Consider the following 24,120-nt stretch of genomic DNA (forward strand, 5'->3'; position numbering starts at 1 on the left):
TTTGTAAAATATTACAGCAACTCAGTGTGAACAAGTTTATCCCTTTTAGTAAATGAATATGAAATAACAGTACTTATAAGAACAAGAATACTATATAAAGTTTAGAGGAGAAAAAAGTGTTTTATTACATCTTAATATGAAACTGAAGACTTACAGACATTATTGTCTAGTAAGGAAACACAGTAATCCCATTAAACTACAGGCCTACATACATATATAACATTATCAACCACAGTGGTATTATACACTTCCGTAGTGACAGTAGGTACTTCTCCTACTAAACAATGCATACAAAAGTAATGACAATAAATTAATAATTAGTAAAACTTGATGTTAAAAAGATGAACTTCAGTTTGCAATTATTATATTGACTGATACTGCTAATTTAATGGCATCCCCATAGAGTCAGCCTTTATTACTCAGCATTTAAAAGGGCCTCATTTGGAGCGCTGTGTCCAGTTCCCAGAACTATAGTCAAAAAAGAATAAAAGGAGCAGTTGCAGAGTATGCAGAGAGAAAAGACAAGAATGATCAGAGGCCTTGCAGTGGTGACCTATAGATGGAAAGGAACGGATGTAATTTACTGAAGATTAAAGTCTTCAGAAACAGAGAAGGGAAAAAAGTGTTTCTGTGTTCATGGAAGTGTTTCAAGGATGGGCTAAAATTGTAACGTGAGATTTAGGTTATATATCATGGGGAGAAACAATGTAATGGTAAGGACAGACAAACACTGGAACAGGTTTCAGAGGATGGTTTAAAAATTTCTACTGCAGGATTTTTATGAGCTGTTTAGGCAAACATCTGTCAGGAATAACGAAGGCATAGCTGATTCTACCTTGGAGCAGGAAAATGGATTAGATGACCCTTAATGTGTCTTTAGACCTTTTAACCCTCATTTCCTACAGTAATGAAGCTTGTGCGATCTTGCTACAGGGTCTATTCTAGTCAGCCCTCTCCACTAACTTTTGAACCTGTGGGCTAATTTCACCCCAGTTTGAGGGAGGAATGAGTCTCAAAGACACTGGAGTTCCTGTAACTTTCTTGAAAGGTGTAATGGTGGATAGTGGAGGAAGACTGAGACAGGTAGTCCTATTGAGGGAAGGAGGGAAATGTGAACTCTTTGGTTGGCCAGCTGGAGAGCTCCAAGATGTCAACTGGGTGATGGAGCAGCAGGTGTATGCACACAGCTGGGAAGAAACTGCGTTGGGTGCTCCCCCTGGGGCAGCTGTCAGCTACAGGCATGAGTGTGCTGGGGTGCTACAAAGGGTTAAGGCATGTGGGTGAGCTGGAGGCATTTCTGAGGTGAGGTTAGCCGGAACATGGGAGTGAAGTGGGAGGTGCCTGTGGTGAGGAGAGAGAGAGAGAGGAGAAAAATCCATTAGAAACTAGGCTTAATTACTTTCACTGCTCAAGGAACTAGTTTCTCTTCAGTGAAAGGCAAATGCTTAGTAATACTGACCAACTAGCAATGCATTGATCTGATACGGGACTGTGAGACTCTTGTCAACTTGTCTTTTTTTTAGCAAAAAGTTAGTGTGTGTTTGCAGGATCAAAGCCTTAACCACAGAGATACTTTGTAAGAAACCACACAGACTACTGGAACTGATAAGCATTCGGGTTCTCGTATCTAAAAATACTAACTGCTACTATTAAAGAAGCTTTTTTCCTTGTTGTCTATAGGAGACTACCTTTTTTGAAGTTCCCACTACTTAATAGACTTCCATATGTTTAAAAATACATCAAATGATCGGCCCTACTCTCTGTACTAAAATCCAAGGTGGAAAAAACCCTCTAATATTGATAACGTTGCTTCAGGATTGTGTCCTTCCTATCCAGGACAAAAATACTACTTTCCTTAATCATAACGTATTTCCTTAAGTATTCAGTAAGTCAACCCAACTATGGGTTGGCAATCATTGCCATGTGTATCACTCCTCATGAATACTTAAAAGGCTCAATAACCACTGCATAGCTACAAGGTCTGCAAGGAAAAATTATGTGCAAAGAAGTTACACTCCTATAGCTGTCATCCTTTGACAATAAATAATTGATATTATCTATACGAGGGAGGATTCTTAAATAGTGGGTTTGGTACATATTGTACTGCATCACTACAGTGATGTATTTTTGAGAAGCTGCCTTAAAACTAATCCCAAAAATCTCTGAATAAGAGCAGACTTGGCAGATTCAACGTAAGAATGTTGTACAAAAAGAAGTGCTTTCTGGTCATCAAAAGGAATGAGGAGGATATTGAGAACCATCTGGATAACCAATTAAACTAGCCAAGAAAACACTTCAGTCATTCAAAAATTGAAATAAGATAGCAAATACATATTTTTAAATATTTTACTGAAAATAAAATAAACAGTGGCTCTCCTCTGGCAAACCTCTGAATAGCTTCAGTAGAGGAAGAGGGTCCTAATCCAACAGAGCGTATGTAAGCACCCTAGTTAACAACATTAATTTCATCCAGTTTATTTGTTGAAAGTTATGTATGTATTTAGGGCATTGCTGGACTGGGGCCTAACCTGAATTATGCAAAGCTTTTGAAGAGGAAGAGACTGGAGGAGGGGTTTGTTGTTAGCAGTCCCTTAAAATCACCAGGATGCTCCTGTGCTGGACGTTACCGGCCTCTGTAAGAAAGGCCACGTTCGAGGGCTCTTTCGTTTTTTTAAATAGAATTAATGTGACAGACCCCAGTCGGGCCTTTGAGGCCTGGACCCCGCAAATGCTGGTGTGCCAAAAAACTCGCTTTCAGCTCAGGAGTGCTCCCGCTGACCTGGAAGGGGCCGCCGCCGCGACCCACCGAGCGCAGGAGGGTGAGGGCCGGGGCTGGGGCCTCTTCCCTGCCCCGGGACGCGGCGCCGCCCCGGCCTCGCTCGCTCTCGGGGCGGCGGGGGAGCCGGGTGACCCTGGTGGGGCGCGGCGGCGGCACAGGTAAGAGGCGGCCTCTCCCGGGAAACGGGCGAAAGCGCGGAGGGGCCTGAAGGCGGGCGGCAGCCGCGCGGGTTCCCTGCGGAGCGGAGCACAGCGGCCTTTGTTCCCCAGCGCCGCGAGCGGGGCAGCCCGGCCCGCGCGCCGCTGCCGGGTGCGCGTGCGCGCTGCCGGCCGCGCGCTGCCGCCCGCCCGCCTCGGGAGCGCGCCTGGCAGGCAGGAGAGCTCCGCCGCAGCTGGCGCGCCCCCGTGGCGGTGTCTCCTCGGCCGGCAGCGAGAGAGAGGGAGCGCGCGGTCGGTTCGGACGGTCGGGCCGGGCACCGAGCGTCTCGGCGAGAGCGGCGCAGCCAGTCGCCCCGCAGCCCGCACGATCGGGGGAGCCAGGCCGCCTCAGCGGGGTCCCGCCCAGCCCAGCGCCCACAGGTGAGCGCGCCGCGGAGGGAGGCCGAGCGGCCTCGGAGGGGCGAGAGCGGCTCGCCCAGCGGGGCCCTCTCCCCGCCCGACCTCTGCGCTGGGCGGCCGCCCGCGGAAGGCCCCGGCGCGGCCGCGAGGCCGGTGCGGCGGCCGCAGAGGAGAGTCGGGACAAGGCCCCGCCGCGGCCTAAGCGCAGTCCGGGCGTCCGGTTTCCTGCTGGCGGCCGGGCCCCGCGCCGCCGCCCGCGACGGGGGCTGAGGCAGCCTCCTGGCCCGAGGGAGCGAGGCGCGGCGGGCCCTTCTCCTCGCCGGCCGGGCCTGCGGGTCCCGAGCGGAGGAGGGAGGCGGCGGCGGGCGGCTCCGAGCCCTTCTGCCGGGCTATTGTGCGCCAGGCTGAGGGGGCGGCCCGGCCCGGCCCGGCCCGGCTGCTGCGGAGGGCCCGCTGCGCGCGGGCCTGCGCCGCCTCGGCCGCGGGGCTGCCCCTCGGTGGGCTCGGCCTCGGCCTCGCCGCGCGGTGCGCTTTGTGCTCGCGGGAGTGGAGCGGGGCCCGGCGCCGGCTGCCGGCGCGGCGAAGGTCAGCGGGGCCGCGGCGGCGGGGGGTGCGGGGGCGGCCTGCCGCGCCGGGTCCCCAGCGGCGCCCCTCTCTGCGTGCGTCCCGGCGGGCCCAGCCGCCGCGGGAAACAGGTTGCCGGAGTAAATGGGGCGCTGGGTGCCCCTCTGCCATTTCCTGGGAAGGCTGCTGTCTCCTTTTTCTCTAATCTGGTGAGAGCAAAGAGCGGGGGAGATTTTTGCTCATCCCACGGGTTCCCCTGCGAAATTAAAAGGCTGGAGACCTTCGTTCTTTCCCCTTCTCCACGGTTTTAAAAGGACAGGAAGCAATAGCGTTTGTGGTGAAAGGCAAAGCATCCTAAATATTTCTTCAGGAGAAGAACCAAGTTTCTTTTCTGTGGTGACCTGGTGGCGCTTTTATTATAAGCTCACTTTTTATTTGTAACTGTAAACGTGCAATATTTCTCCAATATTCTCTCTTCAGTCTCTGTTTCAACCAGTCTAGGTGAATATTACCTTTTCTCTGTAATAAGCAGTTTAATCATATGCTAAATAAATAGATAAAGTGACTTAATTTGTTTAATGTGGTGGACAAGTGGATGTTAGGAGCTCATAGCTAACTGGACTAGGTCATGAAGGACATGGGATATTCCACGCGCGGAACATAGTTTCAGTTGTCTATTTGTCTCCCTTCTAAACTCTGAGGCTAGCACGGTGCATTCCAGATGGGGAGGAAAAATGGAAGGGTCTCTTCTCAACCTTGAGTTATTCAAGCTGGTCTTCAGGAAGATTTGAGGTATTGGAATACAGGTAGACTAATACAGAGGCTTTTGGGATAAAAATTGGATCTCTGAACTAGTTGTCTGTTGCAGAAAATAACTTTGGGGAGTATACCTAAAGAATAAATTGATGAGTTCTACTTTTATCATTTGTTCTACACTGTAATACTAATGTAAAAATTCAGTGCTAGAAATGATAGTTGCGTTAAGAACATTAGTTTCCATTGAAGTTAAATAGCTTTAGCACTTTTCACAGCAGTGAAAAATTATACAGGAAAGCACAAGGATAAGAGTTGCCCATCAGTGGTATAGTTTTAGGAATTTGTTGTGACCCAAGAATTCTGAAACTGATGAATTGATGAGTATTTTGGTCCTGAAAGTGCATGTCATGACAAAGTATCTTATCCATTAATCTATCATTCCTATTGGTAAGGTTTTAATGCTATAGTCTAATTAGACTGTACTAAAGGAGTTAGCTCAGAAATTCAGTGGCTCCAGCTAAGTAGGTATGAACTAAGGAAAGTAAATATTTAAAATAACACAAGTGCTTTCCATACTTAGGTTTGAGTATAGTTGCTGCTGTCTGCTTAGCGTGAATTGAGAAAGAGATACTGCTCAGATGTCAAAAGACACCTGCTTCTAATGCAGAAGAGGGGGGAGCATGAGCACGTTCATGTAAGAAGCAACTCTTTTTGGTCTGAAAATTCAAAGAAATCAAGTAGGACAGTTTTATGAACTCTGGTCTTCACATAAAACATTCTGGAAGACTATATATGCAACTCCTATGAGAAACATGATGTTCTTGGTTTTAAGTTAGAATAGCTTTGTTTTATTTTTCTGCTTGTAATAGTGTTTGTAGTCTCATAACTGTCAGCTTTAAAAGTTGTACTGAGTTTTGCTAAATAGATTATCAGTGTGTTTTGCTTTAATGGTTGTCTCGTTTTCAGGAGCTAAGCTGAACCAGAATAGTCAAGGTAAATCAATGGTAACTGAAATTCTGGACACATATAAGGAACTCAGTTCTGCAGTTGTGATGCATGTACCCAGTCTGCAGAAAGACAAAGTGAAAATTGTGTTTCCAGCTGCTGACTGTAGTTACCTGAATCCCTGGTTGGTGCTGTTAAGTGCTACCTGCTGCAGAGAACAGGTGCAGTGAAGTAAGGACGCTGGCAAGCTGTAGTTCATATCAACCATCATTTAGGGCCTAGAGCTTAGGATCTCTTCTCTGAAGTTTACAGTCTTAAACATCATGAACATCATAGATGCAGGAGATAATTTTTACTGGATTTTTTTCTTTTTTTGTTGGTTTGGTTTTTGAAGGAAAATCAGCATTAAGAAAAGTGAAAACTAGTTGTGATTAAAAAAGAATAGTAAGCGATATCCCTTTTGACTGTAACAGAAATACATGACAGGTAGAGATATTGTTATCTTAATAAAATGTTTTGTTTCATTAATAAGAAAATTTGTTGTAATCAATTTACTCTTTTTCAAAGTGTACATACTGTTCATGTCTTAAATGTACAGTGTAGTAATAAAAACGCAATTTTGGTGTATGTCTTCTGTGTACAGTATCACATTGTGGACTAGAAATGGAGAGATATGCGTAAATATGGTGGTGTCACCGTGAGATGTTACTGCAGGTTTACCTGAATTTTTCCTATTAGCACTTAATTGAATGTAACAGAAATCTTCCCAAGTCATTGACTTGGGGTTGCTTTATACTGTGCTATAGTGTGTTTAGCTGTTAACTATACTGGGTAAAGAAGGAAGACAAAACCTAGTATTAATGTCCCATTAATACTCTTAAGTTTTATGCCACACTTTCTAGTGCGGCCAAATTTTCAAGTTCTGGTCCAGACTATGTACTATGTTTCTGTAATGCCCAGGACAACTATTTTAAATATATGCTTGTTTGAGTTAATCTAGAAAATGGTGATTCTTTGTGTTGTCACAGGAATAATGAGAGATTTGGTTACTAATTCCACAGTACTTTAATCAGATAAAGTGGTAGATAATTATAGTTAACCAAATGGTGCGCTTCTGATTTTTGACTTGTTTCTCTTTGTAGCAGCTGAATACGGAAGCTGAGGTTGGCTATGTTTTCAGTGGGGAAGTAAAATATTATTTGAATGGTGAAGACTGTATTTGTCCTTTTGCATCTGGAAATGCATTTTAAAAAATTACTGCGGATATATTCCTACAGGGAAATTGATGTAAAAAGAGCAGCACATTCATCTACAGACAGTTGTTGACCATTTCCTTTTTTGTTTGCCTTATCTAGAAACAGTTTTGTATCTTTTCTTCTAACAATTGATGACCTTGCTGAGACACGAAGAAAAACAAGGAGCATGTAGTGATAACTTCTGCTGCTTAAAGAATTAGTCATCAGCTCCTTTAAAGTGAAACAGCAGTTCTTTGAACTTTGGTTTGTGTGGCATGAAGTCTTTAAGTTAATATTTTAAAGCTCTTTTCTACAGTTCTTGCATATAGTACTAAACGGAGCAAAAATTCATTTAGTCTTTGATGAAAGACCACAGTGGCTTTTCAGTGTTTGTGTTTGTTTTTTTGAATGCTGTCAAGGAGGAGCATTTAGAATGCCACACGTTTTAAGAGTTATTTTCAAATACGTGTTCAGATGAAATATGTCAAAGGAAAACTATGTATGAAGGAAAATTGTATGATAAATTTTGCTAATATGCAGATTGTCAAAAGGTTGAAAAGGTTTTAACTGGAGTAGGAGTATTTTAAAACAATTTAGTGTTAAATTAAAGGAGGGAAAGCTTGAAAATAAATTCCTTTACATAAAAATTGCTAGAGCTGGTGTCTAGCTTAGACATGAAGGAGTATTAAAAGGCTTGTCTTTGTTGTTTCTTTTTACTCTGTATTACAGATCTTTCATGAGGGAAGGTTCTATGTTTTCTATATTTTGCAAGGGGATGACAACTGAAATATGAGGTTTCTAAGTTCTGTTTTGTAAATCTTAGTACACATTGCTTTATGCTGAAATGTGATGTAGATACTAGTTTGAAGTGGGTTTTAAAAGTTAGGTTTTCCTATGATTTTTCTAAAAGTCAGTGTTATTTCTGAAATATGCGGTTAGTTGCTGTTAACACATCAGTGTTAGGAAAGAAGAAATGATAGAAGATGTAGCACTGCACAAGCTGTAGTACATCCAGGGTACAGTTCTGCAGTAGCTAAAGACAGTTTCTGTTCAGGCTGCCAGTGATAACTTGCAGTGTTGCTGTCACCAGTGTGAATGTGAAATGGGCCGGTTTTAGTCCCAGGTTTAGTTGGAAACTCATCACCTGTGAGGAATGGCTGAGTGTTATCTGGTTCACTTCCCAGAGTAGCTTGCTGCATGGTAACGTAAGAGCCAGTGCTGCTGCAAGAGATGTCATCCTCTGACATTGTGGGTGCGCTTGGGATCAGTGTAAGTGCAGGCTTACAGCTAAGAAAGAATGGTCTCGCCCTCCATTGGCAACTTGTTTTTGGTGTGTGCCTGGTGTGCCAGTGTAAGCACTCATGTTGTTGTGCAAGACTGATCTTGTTGACTATGGTACCTTAAAGAGAAAGAAAACTAATGGGTAAAAGGCAGGCAGCCGGGACCATTCATTTTGGTGGCAGCTTGCTTTGGTTTGTTGTAGAAATGGTGGAATTGCACTCTGACATACTCTGTGTGTGTGCCTGGAGTCGTGGAGCCTGTGTGGTGGATTGTGCTTTGTGCTATAGACAACCATTTTCTTAAGTTGTTTGTAATGGTATCTGAAAGCTCTTAAGAAATACTGTAACTGAGCAGTTCTTAAAAGTGCTATTAAAATATTTCAGAACCTTTAAAACATGTAATGTTGCTACTGTCTCTTTGAAAGATAATCACTATAACTCCATGTATCAGCTTAGAACCAAGACCTTAATCCTGTCCTCAGATCTGTGAAAATGGACTCTCTGATTTTTTTTTTTTTGAAACCTGACTACCTCCTGTCATTTTTTTGACCAGAGATAGGACTCAAAATTTGCTAGTCTTATGATCAGATATTTTAATCTTCTTAAATTACCTAATGTTGTTTTGGAAATTGTGTTTGAAACATGCTTCAATATGCATTTGTCTGTTGACACATATATAACCCCACTTTAAGGTGTGCAAGATAAACTTCTCATGTTTAACTAAAGCTAGTTTTTAAATTCATGTAAACTTGTTCCCTTTTGCCTATTTATGAGCCTTAAGTCATGTTCCTTTCCTTCTTCTTATGTGCATGTGCAGTTGTCTTGTAAAAGCTGTGAAAATGCTCTGCTCAACTAATATTTTGATTTCTGAATAACTGTTTATTTTGAAATATATATGCATGTGTATAAGTGTAATATATATATATAAAATCATTAGAGTCACAAAATTACTTTAATTCACAGGAATTTTTTTACCCTTTTTATGCATGAAGGTGTCAATGCAGTTGAGAGTTAATTTGTGTAGGGTTCGTCTCTACATGGCTGATATCTGTGATTACGCAAGTATGTTAAGGATGTAATTTGAAGACTGGTTGCACAGGTGTGACTAGGGCATAATGTGGCTGGCAAATGTTGATGATGTACTATAACATTTTAGTCTGGCTTTGTGCTAGGTCAAGTATAATCATTAGAAAGGAAATTTTACAAAGAAAAAATATGCATTCCATAATAGAAGCTGAGGCAGACATTCTTCTAAAACAGCACCTGTAAAGCAGTAATTTTAACAGCTCTTTTATGCATATTAAAACCAGCTGCTGCCCTAAACAGCTTTATTTTAAAATCAGGTGTTCCATTTGAGGAAAAGTTGTTGTTCCATGTACAATCATAATTCTTCCATGGATGTACAGGTGCTCATCTACTAAAGGAGTTGAGTGTGGGGAAAAAGATTATTTCATGAATGTTGTTCCTTAATATGCATTTGAGGAAGTAGACTTAGGGTTGCCTGTGAAACTTTAAATTTTTTATTTTGTAATTTTTGAATGCTTGATCTTCCAACTTAATATAGTTTTGTAACACTCCTGTAAAAGAAAAAGGCTAAGAAGTACTGAAATTTACAGTTACGCTCTAGATAGTGAGCCATTGTTAAGATTTGACGTTTGAGATTCAGCACTGCAACATAGACTCAAGTTTTGATTTAACTACATAACAGAAGAGAGGACAATATTTTGTGGAGAAGGACGTAGTGATAGGTGTTGAATTTAGAAAGTGCTGATGAAGAGAGCATGAAGTAGTAGAAAGATACATCTACTCCTGCCATTTCCAAACCATTTATAATATCACGTGTTTTATTTTCTGATGCAGACTCAGGCCTGACTTCAGAGTGATTATGGTTGAATTTTAATTTTGTATACCATGAAACATTTCTCAAGCAATACAAGTAAGTGAAAGAGTGAGGCATTTTATTTAGCATTTGAGATATACCTGATCAGAATTTACTGGCAATAAAAGAACATATAGTTCTCTTGCCTGAGAGCACTTTTTTTCTGCTGAATTTGAATTCAAATTCTTCAAAAGCTGGGTAGTTGGATCTTCACAAAGAAAGCTGAGGGATTTTTTTGGGTAATACAAGGTTCCCTCTAAAGAAAGAAAGGTTACTTTATTTGCTTTCCGTAAAATGACAGTATGGAGTTCATGTCTCAGAAGGAGGCCTTCAGATTAGATACAATAGAATTAGTGAGAAGGGTGTTGCCAATGGCTCCCTAATTTCTCTCTTTGATGTACAAAATATTGTAATGAAGAGGGCAGTTATCCATAGGTGAGCAGGAGTTGGAAAGTGAACAGTGATTGAAGTTTGACTATTGCTGCCTGTAAAAAGTGAGATGTTAAATGATTTAACATAGTAGTCTTTAGTGTATAATGATATTTAGTTATTACTAACCTGAAGTAAATTTGAATAGGGTCTACAGAGTTAATTTAATATCCTTATCAAGTTAATTCATTCCTTTTTGCATTAATGTCTGAGACTCGCAGCTACTTATGGTATTTTAAAACCTGTAAAAGGCAGGGAAGTACTTGCCTGTGGTGACTCAGAAACTCGTGACAGAGGAGGAACTAAACCCAGGTCTCCCTTGCCACAGACTACTGTAGTACCACTAATCCTTTTTTTTTTTTTTTTTTTTTAAGGTTTCAAGGAATGCTCAATCTTTTCATGTAACATGGTGGTCTGTGGAGTCAGCAGTTCAACCCATTTCTGTTTGCTATGCCTCCAGTTGATAATACTTGCTGGAAAAGTGCTCTTATTTGTGAGATAAAGCCACATTCTAGAACGGATGTGTTCATGAAAAGCAGTAGAGCTGTTACTCTGTGCAGGAGTGTGACCATGGTAGACTTGTCAGTAGCCAAGTTTGAAAATTTGAGTAACGTTGTAATAATTATTGAAAAAAAGATTTTTAATGGTGGTAGTTGAATCCTTGTGCAACAATACTACAGAAACAGTTGATTCAGAACTGATGAGCGGGGAAAACTTAACCTGGGGAAAACTTTATTGGTTTTAATGGAGGCACGTGTACTTTAAATAAGGATGCTAGAAATGCAAGACATGTAGAAGATGGGAGTTTAAAGAAATGAAGTACTGAAAAGTTTGGAACTGTCAGAAATGTGAAAATGCCACTGTGGTTTTGCACTTCTTTTACTAAGGTCTTATATTTGTTACAATGTAAATCATTTCAGTGCTCTTTATTTTCTACCGACAGCGTATCAACAAAATACAAAAGCCTGTGTCACATCTTACGTTTCCATAGCTTTCCTTTTGAATTAGGTATCCATAGTAGGAAAATCTTACTTCCAAAATGTAGAAATGTCCATTTTAAAAATATGGACTTGATCCTTTACATTTAAAATGTTGTGTGTGTGTGATAAAATACATTATCTTTATCTGACATTCTTCTAACTGTTCTTGCTTCTGGAGATTAAATATCTAGATTTTTAAAAAAAACAAAACAACAACTTGTAAAAACTCTCCCTCAAGATGACTAGAGATCCTGTGTAGGTTAGTACTAGAAGTTCTGAAAAATTAGTAATTTCTGATGAGTTAAAAGTTAGGCTTCCAGCATCACTACTCTGCTCTGTGATGCTGGATGTACTTATGTGTAGATTTCGTGTTTGACATACCTTGGGGCACCAAGATCTATACTCTGGAATCAGTATCTCAGTTCTCCAAGCCCTCCCCTACATGTTTGCCCTCCACAGGTCAGATTGCCATTCTTTGTGGGGCTCCACTGTCATCAGGACTGCATACAGGAAAACAGAACAAATTAAGGATCACAAGAATAAATTATTATTTGAGATGGAAATATGTATGAACCTAAGCAATGCACGAGATGGAGAGATCTTTATAAAAATAGTCAATGTACATAATCCTGTCCTGACTCCTCCTACAGAGCGGCTTTCTGTGTCATGATCAGTCTCTTTTATAGGCCAGGTCCTCCTTGATTGGTTCTGGTTATTTTGATGGTCTGCTCCCTAGTACTATTTAGTTATGCAGAAAAAATATTGAGCATAAAACAGGTCTTGAATTTGAATTGGAACAGTTTTTGCAGAAAGACTTTGTATGTGAAGACGCATCAAAGTACAGGTACTTCTTTTAGTTTAGCCTTATTGAATTAAGGTAGGCACTTCCATGCCACACCCTCTTCCCTGTGTCTGCCACAGGCACAGGAATAGTGATGCAATATTGCGTGGTAATTACAGTATGCAGTGAAGAATATAGTTTTTGCAAAATCAGACTGAAGAAAGAAACACAGCCCCCAAATTGTCACACTCGGTAGGACTTGCTGTTAACATTTACAGAGGGTTTTTTTTTTTTCCTTTTTTTTACTAATAGAGTGTAATTCTATACAGAGCCCATCTATGATATCTTATAGAACAGAATTAAGCACTTCCTGTTTTAGATACTTCTGAATGGTAGTATATGTTACAGTATGAAGAATAACTTGCTTTTTTTTCTGGTGCTGTTACTAATTCACTTTGTAGCTGATCCTCCTGTATGCCTGCCTTACTTTTTATTGCAACATGCTATGTGTGGGACTTTTTAAGAGGTAACTGTCTACCTGTGTTCATAGAAATTACTGGGCTGAATTATTGTTGGAAGGTGATCCTGATGCAGCTCAGTTCAGTGTGCTCTGTGCACAGTGAAAGGAAATTAAATATTACTAAAAAATAAAATAAAAACTTTTCCCTGTTATTTAGTGTTTGCACAGAGTTGTCTGTATTTTCATATGAAATTTTTATTTATTTTGTTAGATTCTGTGGTTTCTGCCATCTATATTTTGAAACCTGTACTTCTGCTTTATCTCAGTTAGCTTTACTGTGCTCAAACTATGGCAGGCTGCAGAAAGGCACGTCCAGTTTGGTATCTGAGAAGGCTAGTGTGAGACAGCTGGTGTTCTGAGTTCATACCATAGTTTATCATGCTATAGGTTCTGTGTGGGGCATGCTAGAGGTTCAGGTGTCCTATGTCAAGGAATGCTTTGGCCATTGACTGACTACTGATACTGGCATTGAGGATACAGAGCTAGTGAAGGGAGAAAAGAGAAGGCATTGGTCACAGAGCACCGCTTCAGGTACAGTGCAAGAGTGTGGAGTATACAGCTTTGAGCAGTATTTCTGTACCACCATCTTCACGCCGCTGTAGTAGGGTGGGATTCGGTAGTGTCAGCGAGAGAAGTTATTTGCTTGTTTTTAAAACGGAAAAATATGGTAAAGTCTAATTTGGAAGTGGCCCATGACCTTTTTAATGCAAGTGTTTGGTTATGATTTGTATTTAAAGAATGCTGCTGCTTCTCTGTATTTTTGTTTAACTATATATAATGGAAAAGGTTGATTCACTAGCTAATTTGCGACTTAACTTTCTTTTATTACAATAGATTACCGAATATCAATAATTTTTCCTTTTGTTGCTTATACCAGTTTATTTAATGTATTGCTCTATTTTCTTTTTCTAGTGGTGGCATTTGATAAATTGTTTTTAGTATAGCTTGAATTTTCAGGAATTTCCTTTATAATTTCTCTAGCTTTTGCTTTCTGTCCTGCTTCCTTTCCTTCCAAGCTCAAAAGATGGGGGAGATAAACATCCTATTCTGCTTTATAATTTGTTGATGGTCTGAATTTACAGAGAAACCTGTTTTTTTATTTAATGCTACGTATAATTGGAAGACATGTGAAAGCTGGGATGTTCTCTGATTATATAGTGCAGGGTGAGTGGTCCAAACTTGGGTTTTTGCTATTGATCAGACATTTCTAGTTTTCATTCTAGAATGAAATTTGGGGTTTTATCAGTTAGTAATTTCTTCTTCAACTTTCTTCCTCAGCTTATCTTTCTTTGCGAGACTGGAGTATCATAGCAGTACAGTCTCTGATATTGCATGCTAAATTGGCTCTTGATTCTCTAGAATATGGAAAATTCTGGTTGTCTAGAGTATGGGTTATTCGCTTTTTTACATTGATGAAGTTCTTTGTTGCCTTTAAAAATGAATGCTATAGTCATGGTAGTACTTGCTTGCTGATAATGATTTTTATGTGGTTGTATATCTTCTATAGGACACTGTTCCTTCTTAATTTTACATTATAAATTTATTGGAAAGAAAATCTTTGATAGCTAGAAAAATCCACCTCCTGGGTTGATGTTTAGTGTTCTGGCATAGATAGGCAGGAGAAATAGTTAATGATAGTGATGAAGCAGAAGTCAAACAGCGCTAGCCAAGGCTCAAGTTTTTGTATTGGTTTAGAAACAGGTCACTGTAATTTGATGGGCGTAATAATGTTTGTGTTTACATAGCGCTGTTTGTATCTGCATCTGCCACGTAGTATGCGTTGGATTTGGAGAAGATCTGGATTGCCAACTGGCAATGACTCAGTGATTACATTGTGTACAAGAGAACATATATGATAGCATCAGAAACATTGAGCGTTAAGGTCTGGTGGTTCACTGCAGAGGTAGCCATGAAGAGGATGACTGATTCCGTGATTATATAAATCCACTGGGATTTCCTTTCCTGATGATTGCACAGAGGGGATGGTAGGGAGTGTCTTGAGGTGCAAGAAAAAAACTACCTGCAATTTCAGGCAAGCTAGGTCGCTACAAGGTAGTGGAAATTGTTGTAATATTGTATGAAAAGGAGATGAACTGGACAGATAACATTTTGGAAAAGGAAATCATCATGAGACTCGCCTCAATTTTTCAAAATTTTTTGTCTTGTTTTATAATATTCTGTTACATTGGATTGCTCTGGCTTTTGGTTATTATGCAGGAAAACAAGCCTTGAGGTGTCTGAAATAACAAACAGCATATAGTTAAGGGCACTAAAAAAACCAGTGTCTGGAAGGGTTGAAAAAATTCATAATTCATGAATCAAAACCAGAGTGCATAGAGACTAAATTGTGTTATGTAGTTGACTAATAATTTATGTCACGAACTATCTTCTAAAAGTTTTGAAGCAGACCAAACACAGTAGGTACAGAGGCTGTGTATAAGCAGGGACGTACCTTTCTGTGTCCAGTGTTGTCAGATTTGCAGGAACAGGCATGCGTTTGATATTAACCATGCCAGGCCTTTATGGTTTAACATCTCCCAAGAGCTGTGAGACATGAATAGATAGACTTCAAAACAGAAGAACCTTGCCCCCTAAAATGTCTTTTAAAATTTAAATAGAAATTTAAAATATTAATTTAAAAAAAATATTGACAAGCTATTCTCTGAGACACTTGTGCATAATATACTTAACGTTGTATATGTTTGATTGCTTAAGTGTGGTTTTGGTGGTGGTGAGGGCAATATATAATATTTTTACTAGAGCCTGCTAAAACCTTTTTCCCTTCTGTTTTGCTGTACATTGATGATTATGAGTGCCAGAGGGGACAGAGGAAAGTTAGATTCCTTGGAAAATTATTTTCAGAAATAGTAAGTACATGTACTTGAAAAGCTGGCTTTTCTGTAGTGCTATAGATGTTGTCCTCAGCAGTTTAAGACTTTTCATAATTGAGCAGCTATGGTACAAAAATGGGGTATCCTAAGAATTTTTAATATAAAATTAACCTAATGCTACTTTAAAAATTGCAAGACAGTTCCCTACTTAAAATACACTGTCTCCCCTTTTTAATCGGAACAAAGTGTGCTTTTTAATTACCTTCATTCTGAAGATAATACTCACTTGGGACTTTGTATCGGTAACACTTGAAGTTTCTTGGGCATGAGATTATGTACTTTGTGTATACTTGTATATGTGTACACACAACCACCCCACCCCTTCTTGTTTCTAAATATACACACACTTATTTTTTCTGTTGCGTTCATGAAACCTTCCCTCTGCCGCCAAAGAAATATTGATGACTCTTTAATCTTGTCAATTTATTGTTTATATTATTTAATAAAATATTTATTGTTTATAATATTTTACAGAAGTTATCAATATTGAATTGTACAAATATCTGATGATATTGGCTAATCTTTCTGTATCTTCTTTTAAGTTCTTATTTACACCTGTTTAATGAGTATTTTCAACAGTTCATTTAGCTTCTGGGTTTTGACATTCTTTGGCTTATATTGCATCTTGAAAAAAGTAACCTGTCAGTGTTTTTCACAGCTTCGAACACTGTCATGAAATGTTCTCGTTTCCAGTGCTCTGTAACAGGGTATTGTTTTTTAAAAAGTCTCATTTTCAAATATGATTGTACAGTTGGAAAAGTTGAAAGATTTTGTATTACGTTGTTGATGGATGTAATGCATTAAAAATGCATTTTGAATGGAAATCTCAAAATTCAATTAGTTCTGAAATGTGATTGAAAAAATATTTTATTGCATCACATATAGACACTTGTGATAAGGCATTTTTTTCTGTCCTTGCGTCACTCTTCAGCATTATATGAGATTTTTTTCCCCTTCCAGCCATTAAGATGACTATACAGAAGTTTTGTGAGGTTTATTTCCAAAACTAATATTCAGTTACCCTCTCAAAAGCAAATTGTTAAACCCAAGTCTAATCTATTTGATACGAGTGAAGATTTTGGAGAAGTGGATGGTGTTAACTTGAATTTGTAAAAGGTGCCCTGAATTTCAGTGAAATGCAGGAGATGTGATTTCTGGAATGGTGTCTGAAGCTAACACCTTTGAAAGATGAGAAGCTGAAAGGGTATCAATCTATTCCTATACACTGTTAGTAATTCCATGGCATGTGAGGTACATCATCTTTTTGAACTTCTCTTGAAACTGCTTTCCTTATGTCTGCACCTTAGCCGAGCTTTTGAAACAGTGAATTGATTGCATCTTCCCATTCTCACTGTAATTTTTTTTACCCATCCAGGGTTTCAAAGGCTTTCTCTCTTCAGGCATTGCGCATTGTATTGCAGCATAGCAAAGAGCATACAGCATTAGCTAACCTGGTGAAGGGCTTGTGGTGGTGTTTTGGGGACAGCCACCTTGCTGCTGGAGAGAAAGCTTAGGGCATGTTTCAGACACTTCAGAACATGCTCTTAGTTTCTCAAAAGCCATTCCTCTGCTGGTTTTCTTCAGCTTTTCTGCTTTGCTTGGAAACTTTATTGACTCTTAACTGGTGGGGATGTTGTATATTGCACATTTGGGGGTGAAGCTGAAGCATACCTTGTATCGAGTTGTTAGTTTTTGTTAATAGTAATTGGGCGTTATTTGCATGTGTTCTAGTGCTGACACAAGTTTCCACAGTCTTCCTTGAACAGGACCTGAATTTCAAATAGTAGGAAAGCATTTTTAAAGATAATTTCCTTTACTCAGATACTGTAGCCTTACCTTTTATGTGACCAAAACAATTTATTGCAGTGTGTTCTTCTGTTGCCTCCACTGAAACTTGTACTTCCATGATCTTATCATCATTACATCTGTGTTCTATAACGCCTAAGCTTTTCTGAGCCCTGCATGTGCATCATGCAAGCATGTTGAGTTGGTTTCCAACTCCTTTATCCTTAAACTGTTCTAATTTTTTAAATAGTCCATGTGGATATTCACACATGCCACATTGTTCCAAATCTGTCGGTCTTGTCTTTTCCTTGAGATTATTATGTTTTTGCTTAATTGAACAGTCCTTATACGAATGGAGAAAATTCCTGTTGAATGGGTACTTTATAGATCCACAGTGGAAAATGCTAATTCGAGCAGTACCCTTGAAAGAGCAGGATCAGGAAGTGAAATGCACCTATTGGAAGAGTTTTGAATGGAATCTATAGCTTTTAAAAACAATTATTTGGGGAAGGTGATCAGGTCCCTCAATCTGTAAGTCTCTGAAAGAGAACTAGTTGTGACACGTGTCCAGCACGTACTGTTGTTGTCCCACATGCCTTGGAGGTGACACGTAAAGGGAGCCGTGGGTACGGGGACGCCAGCTCCGTGTGAGCGTGCGGGAAATGGAGGCGATGCGGTGTTTGAAGGCCGGAACGCGCTCTTCGGGTGGCTGTTCTGGGGGGGAGGCGCTGCCGGTCGGAAGGGATCAGTTCCCCCGGCTCCGCGGCCGGCTGAGCCCCCGGCGGCGGCGCGGCCGGGGCGGGGTCCCGCTCTGCGGGCCCTCCCGGGCCCTCCCCTCGGGTGGCCGCCTGGGGCCGCCGGTGCCGCGCCCGAGCGGGGCCGCCGCGCCCTCCCCTGCGCGCCCCCGCGGCCCCCGGGCAGCGGCGGGGCGGGGCCCGCGCCGGGCCGGGAGCGGGGCCCAGCGCGGGGCAGCCAATGGCGCGGCCGCCTGGCGCAGGGCCGGGCCGCCTCAGCCGCTGGCCAGCAGCCGGGCGCGGGCAGCGCCGGCGGGGAGGAGCCGGCCCGGCCCGGCGCGGCGGGGGAAGTTTGGGGAACCATTTTGGGGCGCCGGGCCGGAGCGTGGGTGTAGCCGGTGGATGCGGAGCGTGCGCGGCCGTAAATGGGGGGGGTCGGGCCCGAAGCTGTAACGACAACGCGCGGAGCGGCGCGGGGTCCCGCCGGGGATCGCGGGGGCGTTCGCCGGGGCCAGCGCCCGGCCTGCGCCCCCCAGCCGCCCCGCGCCCTCGGGGCTGCCCGCGCCCAGGAGGGGCCGCTGCCGCGAGCCCGTCTCTTCTGCGCGGAAACGCCATGAGCTGCTTCACTCCCTATGACGGGGAGATCGGCCTCCAGCTTGCTGTACTCGTGGAAGGGAGTCTTGTGTGCATGCTTGACGGGAAGTAAAACCAGCAAGGGGAAAGGTAGTGGCTTTTGAATTGTGTTATGTGCAGTATTTTAAGCTGGTTTTGCAGGAGCCGTGAAATCGTCTCCCTCGGGAGATCCCGGTAGCGCGTGTATTTCACCCTTCCCCAGAACGGTGTCGAGACTAGTTTCATCAACAGGTCGGTGCTTTCCGATGTCATCAAGGACAGAGTTTTTCTTGATCTAGAACGAGGAAATCTTAAAATACATTTTTCCCTTTTTGCTCTTTCTGTTGGTTACACTTCTTCGAACGGGTACGTTCTTTTGAATAATTTTTGCTGCAAGAACTAATGCTTTTGAAGATGACACCTAGTGGGCCTTAGTTTGTCACTCTTGCTTAGAGACTTATTCCCAGTGTGTGTGAACAAAGGTAACATAATAACAAATATTGTATATAGGGGCTTTTACTTGTAGTAAAGTTTTTGTAACTAAAAATGTCTTTAAACTTTTATTTCCAGTTCCGTAGTTGCTTTTACTTGGTTTGTAATTGTATGTTTTTGATAGTTTGGTGGGTTAAATGTATTACACTGTTAACGCTTTTACTTGTGATTAACTTGTAGTTTTTAAGAGAGCTATAAAAAATGAACTTCTCTGACTTTTCCGTCATGATGTGTTAACATCTTTGTGTTAATGAGAGTGATGAAAATTTAGGCTTTGGGCAGGTTTAGGCTTGGTAAATTACAGTTTACAGCTTTAGCCAGTTTCTTCCTTGTGTGCTAATCTCAATGGTCTAGTTCACAGATTCCTGCTCATTTTCATTGCCTGCTCATTTGGATGGTCCTCGGTTGTGGAAGGTGTGTGTGAAGGCTGGTCACATACAGAAACGGTGATAAAACAGGGCTGTACGGTTCTTTTCTCTGGTACTTCCGTAGCTTAGAAAGCTTAAGTGAGAAGTACATCGGTGCATGAGGTCTTTTGCAGAGTTTGTAGGTTGCTTAATTTAACTGTTGAATGGGCTCTGCGAGGTGTAATTAAAGAAAACAGAGCTCACCCAGCCCGTCAGACTGCCTAGGGAACTGGTCTAACGCAGTGGTTTTCACCAGCATTACCTGTGGGTTACTGGGGATCCCTGGATCAGGACGTATAGGTTCAGGTAAGATGAAGCACACACAAACTTTTCTGAAATGTGTGTGTTTACAATATGTGAAGGGAAACACTTTTAGAATTTTACATATGAATGTGCATGTGATTTCTAAGCTCTTCCCAAGTGAAGAGCGTGATCAGAATTTGTTCTCCCATGTACAATTATTCTCTGTGTATAATTTGTTCTAGAGCATAGAACTGCAGTGTGCCATCATGAGCCTCCCACCTACGGGTGTTGGGGAAAAATAGCAGCAGTGCTCAGTTGTCGCAGAGGCCTTCTCATTTGAATCTCCTCGCAATAAGCTGGTGTGGCATTACTTCCCCAGAACATGTATTTGATTTGTCACAGATACCTTAAACTTTTCATCTAAGCTGGAATGCCTTACAGGAGGAAAATAAGGCCGAAAGATATAAGCATTGCTGTCATAACGCTACAGTGTAAGGCCCAGAATTGAAAACTACTGTATGGGGTTTTTTTTCCGAAGATGGAAACTGGGTATTTCTAGTCCAACAAGCCTGAGATGAAGGAAGATACTTTGGAGGCATGAGATGATGCTGTTATTGGGCATGTGAGACTCATAAAATCAGTGACTGAATACCGAGTCTTAGACACTTGTGCTTTTCTAGCTCTGGACTGGGGAGAGGTGCTTCTGTAGAATTTGAAATTGCCCATCTGATTGCTTTTTGAATGTCAAGGGATAAGTTATTTTGCATGTTGGAATCTCTTAGTTCCTTTGCTTTGTGCTCTGAACAGTGGATGTTTTGCAAAAGCATGCACAGTATGCTGCTTTGAGGTATCTAGTCCAAGTATGAGTAAGTTTGCGGGTGAAATGATGCTAAATATGGGAAGCTTGCCTATTGCCTAATATTCCCATGTCAAATAGCAAGGAGATTAAAGATGAGGTTTATTTTGAGAGTTTTATACACGCGTGACAGATACAGAGCTGTTGTACTGGCAGAGAAGCACTTAAGGGGGTTGAGAATTTTACTGTGTAACAGAAACCGATTTTGCGTAGCATTTTACTTAACTTACCTTAACCTACGAAGGTAAGGTTTCTTTTTTCAAAATGGAGTGTTTATTTTTTCTGGTAGTACCAGTAATTCCTTTTGCACAAGAAGGAGGAGAGTTTAGGGGGTGCAGGACAAAGTGTAGCACCCGTAACATGTTAAGAAATCTGGTACTTTCACCCCATCTGTTGAATGCTTGAGCGAGCTGTTTGGCAGACAGCTGTTAGCTTTTGTCTGGGGACATTTGAAAGAATAGAACTTCAGTATAAACTCCGCTGAATGTAAAACTTCATCAACAGTGCCTTTTCAAGCTACTGGCAATGTTTGAGTACTTACATGCTACAATGAATTCTCAAATTTAATCTTTTGAATTTCTTAATTCTGAAATTCAATTTACTGAAATTCAGTAAAATAATTGCTTTGTTTTTCTTTTCTGGCATCTACGCAAATGGTTTAGTTTGGGAAGCTGAAGCAGTGGATGCGCTCTACAAGCTATGGGCCTTAGTAACAGAGTAATGAAAATGAAGAGTCACTATCCTATCCTGGGAAAAAAGCACTGTAGTAACCTTCTTAGCTATGTTTTTCCTTGCTATGGTTTTTCAATTTTTTTAAAAAATTACACAGTAAACGTTATTACTGAGAAGGTCATATCCAGGAGTTCATTTTTTCATTAAAAATGGCTAGTTTCTCATCTCACTAAATACACAGCAACTTAAAATTCAGCCTTAGAATTGTTCCGTAGTGCTCCTAGTTGCTACACGCAAGTGACCTGGGTGGAGTATTTCGTAAATGCATTAAAAAAAAAAAAAAAACAAACCCACCACCAACAAACTTCTTCAAGGATTTCGGTTACATTTTTAGCATATCTTTACTCATCTCCCTTGCAGCTTCTAATAGGTAAATTCCACTTCAGAATAATTAGCAGAACTTCTTCACTTGTTAAATTCACATGTCATACAAGTGTCTGTATTGTATGCGGCACAACTGATACTCTACACCTCACGTATACGCAGTTTGCATTACATGTTTTTTTTGCTTTCATTTGTATCTATTTTCTTTTGAAGCTTCTTTGTAAATCAAGAAATACGGTATGCAGAGGAAAATAAAATGTCTTTAGATACTCATTCATTGTTCTCTCTTCTGTTACAGAAATGAGCCGTCAGACTGCTACAGCACTACCTACAGGTACTTCAAAGTGTACGCCATCACAGAGGGTGCCTGCGCTGACTGGCACTACAGCTTCCAATAATGACTTGGCTAGTCTCTTTGAGTGTCCTGTGTGTTTTGACTATGTGCTGCCACCAATTCTTCAGTGTCAGAGTGGCCATCTTGTTTGTAGCAACTGTCGCCCCAAACTTACGTGCTGTCCAACCTGCCGAGGCCCGCTGGGCTCCATTCGTAACCTGGCTATGGAGAAAGTTGCCAATTCTGTACTATTCCCATGTAAATATGCCTCTTCCGGATGTGAGATAACTTTGCCACACACCGAAAAAGCAGACCATGAGGAGCTGTGTGAGTTTAGGCCTTATTCCTGTCCATGTCCTGGTGCGTCATGTAAATGGCAAGGTTCTCTGGATGCTGTAATGCCACATCTGATGCATCAACATAAGTCAATTACAACACTTCAGGGAGAAGATATAGTGTTCCTTGCTACAGACATTAATCTTCCTGGTGCTGTTGACTGGGTTATGATGCAGTCTTGTTTTGGCTTTCATTTCATGTTAGTCTTGGAGAAACAGGAAAAATATGATGGTCACCAGCAGTTCTTTGCAATTGTACAGCTGATAGGAACACGCAAGCAAGCAGAAAACTTTGCTTACCGACTTGAGTTAAATGGTCATAGGCGGCGATTGACTTGGGAAGCAACTCCTCGATCCATTCATGAGGGAATTGCAACAGCCATTATGAATAGTGACTGTCTAGTCTTTGACACCAGCATTGCACAGCTCTTTGCAGAAAATGGCAATTTAGGCATCAATGTAACTATATCCATGTGTTGAAATGGCAATCAAACCTCTTCAGGCCAGTGTTTAAAACCGTTGCATTTAATTTAGCAGAAGCTAGGGTAACCATCTTTGACTGTCAGACAAATTATTTGGTAGATGGAGGGTAGACATATATGAAGGTAAATAAAAGGAAAGGCTGTTAAATTACAGGAAGCAGTTGCATGTAGTAACACTAATATATTTAAAATAAGTCAACAGTAAACCACTGAAAATATATATACACCCAAAATGGGCATCTTTTGTATTAAGAATTGATTCTACAGGAAATGTTGTAAAATAATTTTAAAGACTTGTTTGTAGATTGATTGTACTGTTGAAAAGGATACTGTTTCGTGTTTTTGTTTGTGTTTTTTTCCTCCCCCTTTGACTGACAAGCCATGTTGAGCGGTCTGGTCTCTGGCCGCTGCTTCCCTCCTCCCCTCCACCCCCCCTCCCTCCCCCCCCCTTTGTAAGTCACTACATAGTATTGCTGCTGTTTGTGTATATTTTTTGTGTATTTGCTAATTTTTATTAACTTCTAGTTTTTCATTAAATAAATATGACTTTCTTTTCTGTAATTCAGGTTTTCCTCTTTTTTGTATCTTTTTAAAATTGATTACCGGTGTCATCTTTTGATATGCATAATGGCTATGGTAAAACTTATATTTCTGTATGTTTGGTAAATTTTGTCTCTTTCCAGTAGTCAATTCATTGGTGATACTGTTCTTAATTGAGCTATTTTGTGAATGTACTGAACTCAAAAGGAGTAATTATGTTCAAAGATGTATCAGGAAAGAAAGCTCCTTTAAAAACAGGTCTAGATGTTGTTGTACTTTGAGTTACCTTCTAACAAAAATGAACAATTATGAAGAATTTTCCGAATTAAAAAAAAAAAAAAATCACGTTTCAAATTTAGAGATGCTTAGAAACTTGATTGCATCCTTGTATTTGTTGGTTTTGCAGTACAAAGAAGGTATTGTCTTACACAGTATTTGTAATTATAAAAACAAACCATTTGTTTTTTTTTTTTAAAAAAGGCAGTCAGAATGAGATGTTTTCAGTCTTTTTATATTTGTCATTAAAAGAATACCTGGCAAATTAAAAAAAAACAACTTTTGCTTTTTGCTTTAGCTCAAAGTTTGACACATTGATGCTCTTGCTCAGTTTCTTGTCTTCACATCTTTTGGTTGTTACTAAAGTAACTG

At 40.9% G+C, this 24,120-nt stretch overlaps 1 protein-coding gene across 7 annotated transcripts; it reads left to right on the forward strand.

Annotated features, from left to right (window-relative positions):
* The first annotated feature begins 2,640 nt into the window (after window positions 1-2,640).
* On the forward strand, window positions 2,641-23,396 carry SIAH1 (siah E3 ubiquitin protein ligase 1). Of its 7 annotated transcripts, XM_072873808.1 has the most exons (3): window positions 18,421-18,838; window positions 19,574-19,633; window positions 22,080-23,396. In XM_072873808.1, the coding sequence occupies exons 1-3, from the start codon at window positions 18,748-18,750 to the stop codon at window positions 22,928-22,930; spliced, it is 1,002 nt and encodes a 333-aa protein (XP_072729909.1). In that variant the 5' UTR covers window positions 18,421-18,747; the 3' UTR covers window positions 22,931-23,396. The 7 variants fall into 7 exon arrangements, with proteins under 7 accessions (XP_072729914.1, XP_072729911.1, XP_072729915.1 ...); XM_072873813.1 differs by lacking the exons at window positions 18,421-18,838; window positions 19,574-19,633 and adding an exon at window positions 2,641-2,937 and having other exon boundaries at window positions 22,080-23,395; XM_072873810.1 differs by lacking the exons at window positions 18,421-18,838; window positions 19,574-19,633 and adding an exon at window positions 3,113-3,357 and having other exon boundaries at window positions 22,080-23,395.
* Window positions 23,397-24,120: the final 724 nt, after the last annotated feature.

The sequence above is a fragment of the Ciconia boyciana genome, chromosome 9 (assembly GCF_034638445.1).
Source record: "Ciconia boyciana chromosome 9, ASM3463844v1, whole genome shotgun sequence".
Lineage (NCBI taxonomy): Eukaryota > Metazoa > Chordata > Aves > Ciconiiformes > Ciconiidae > Ciconia > Ciconia boyciana.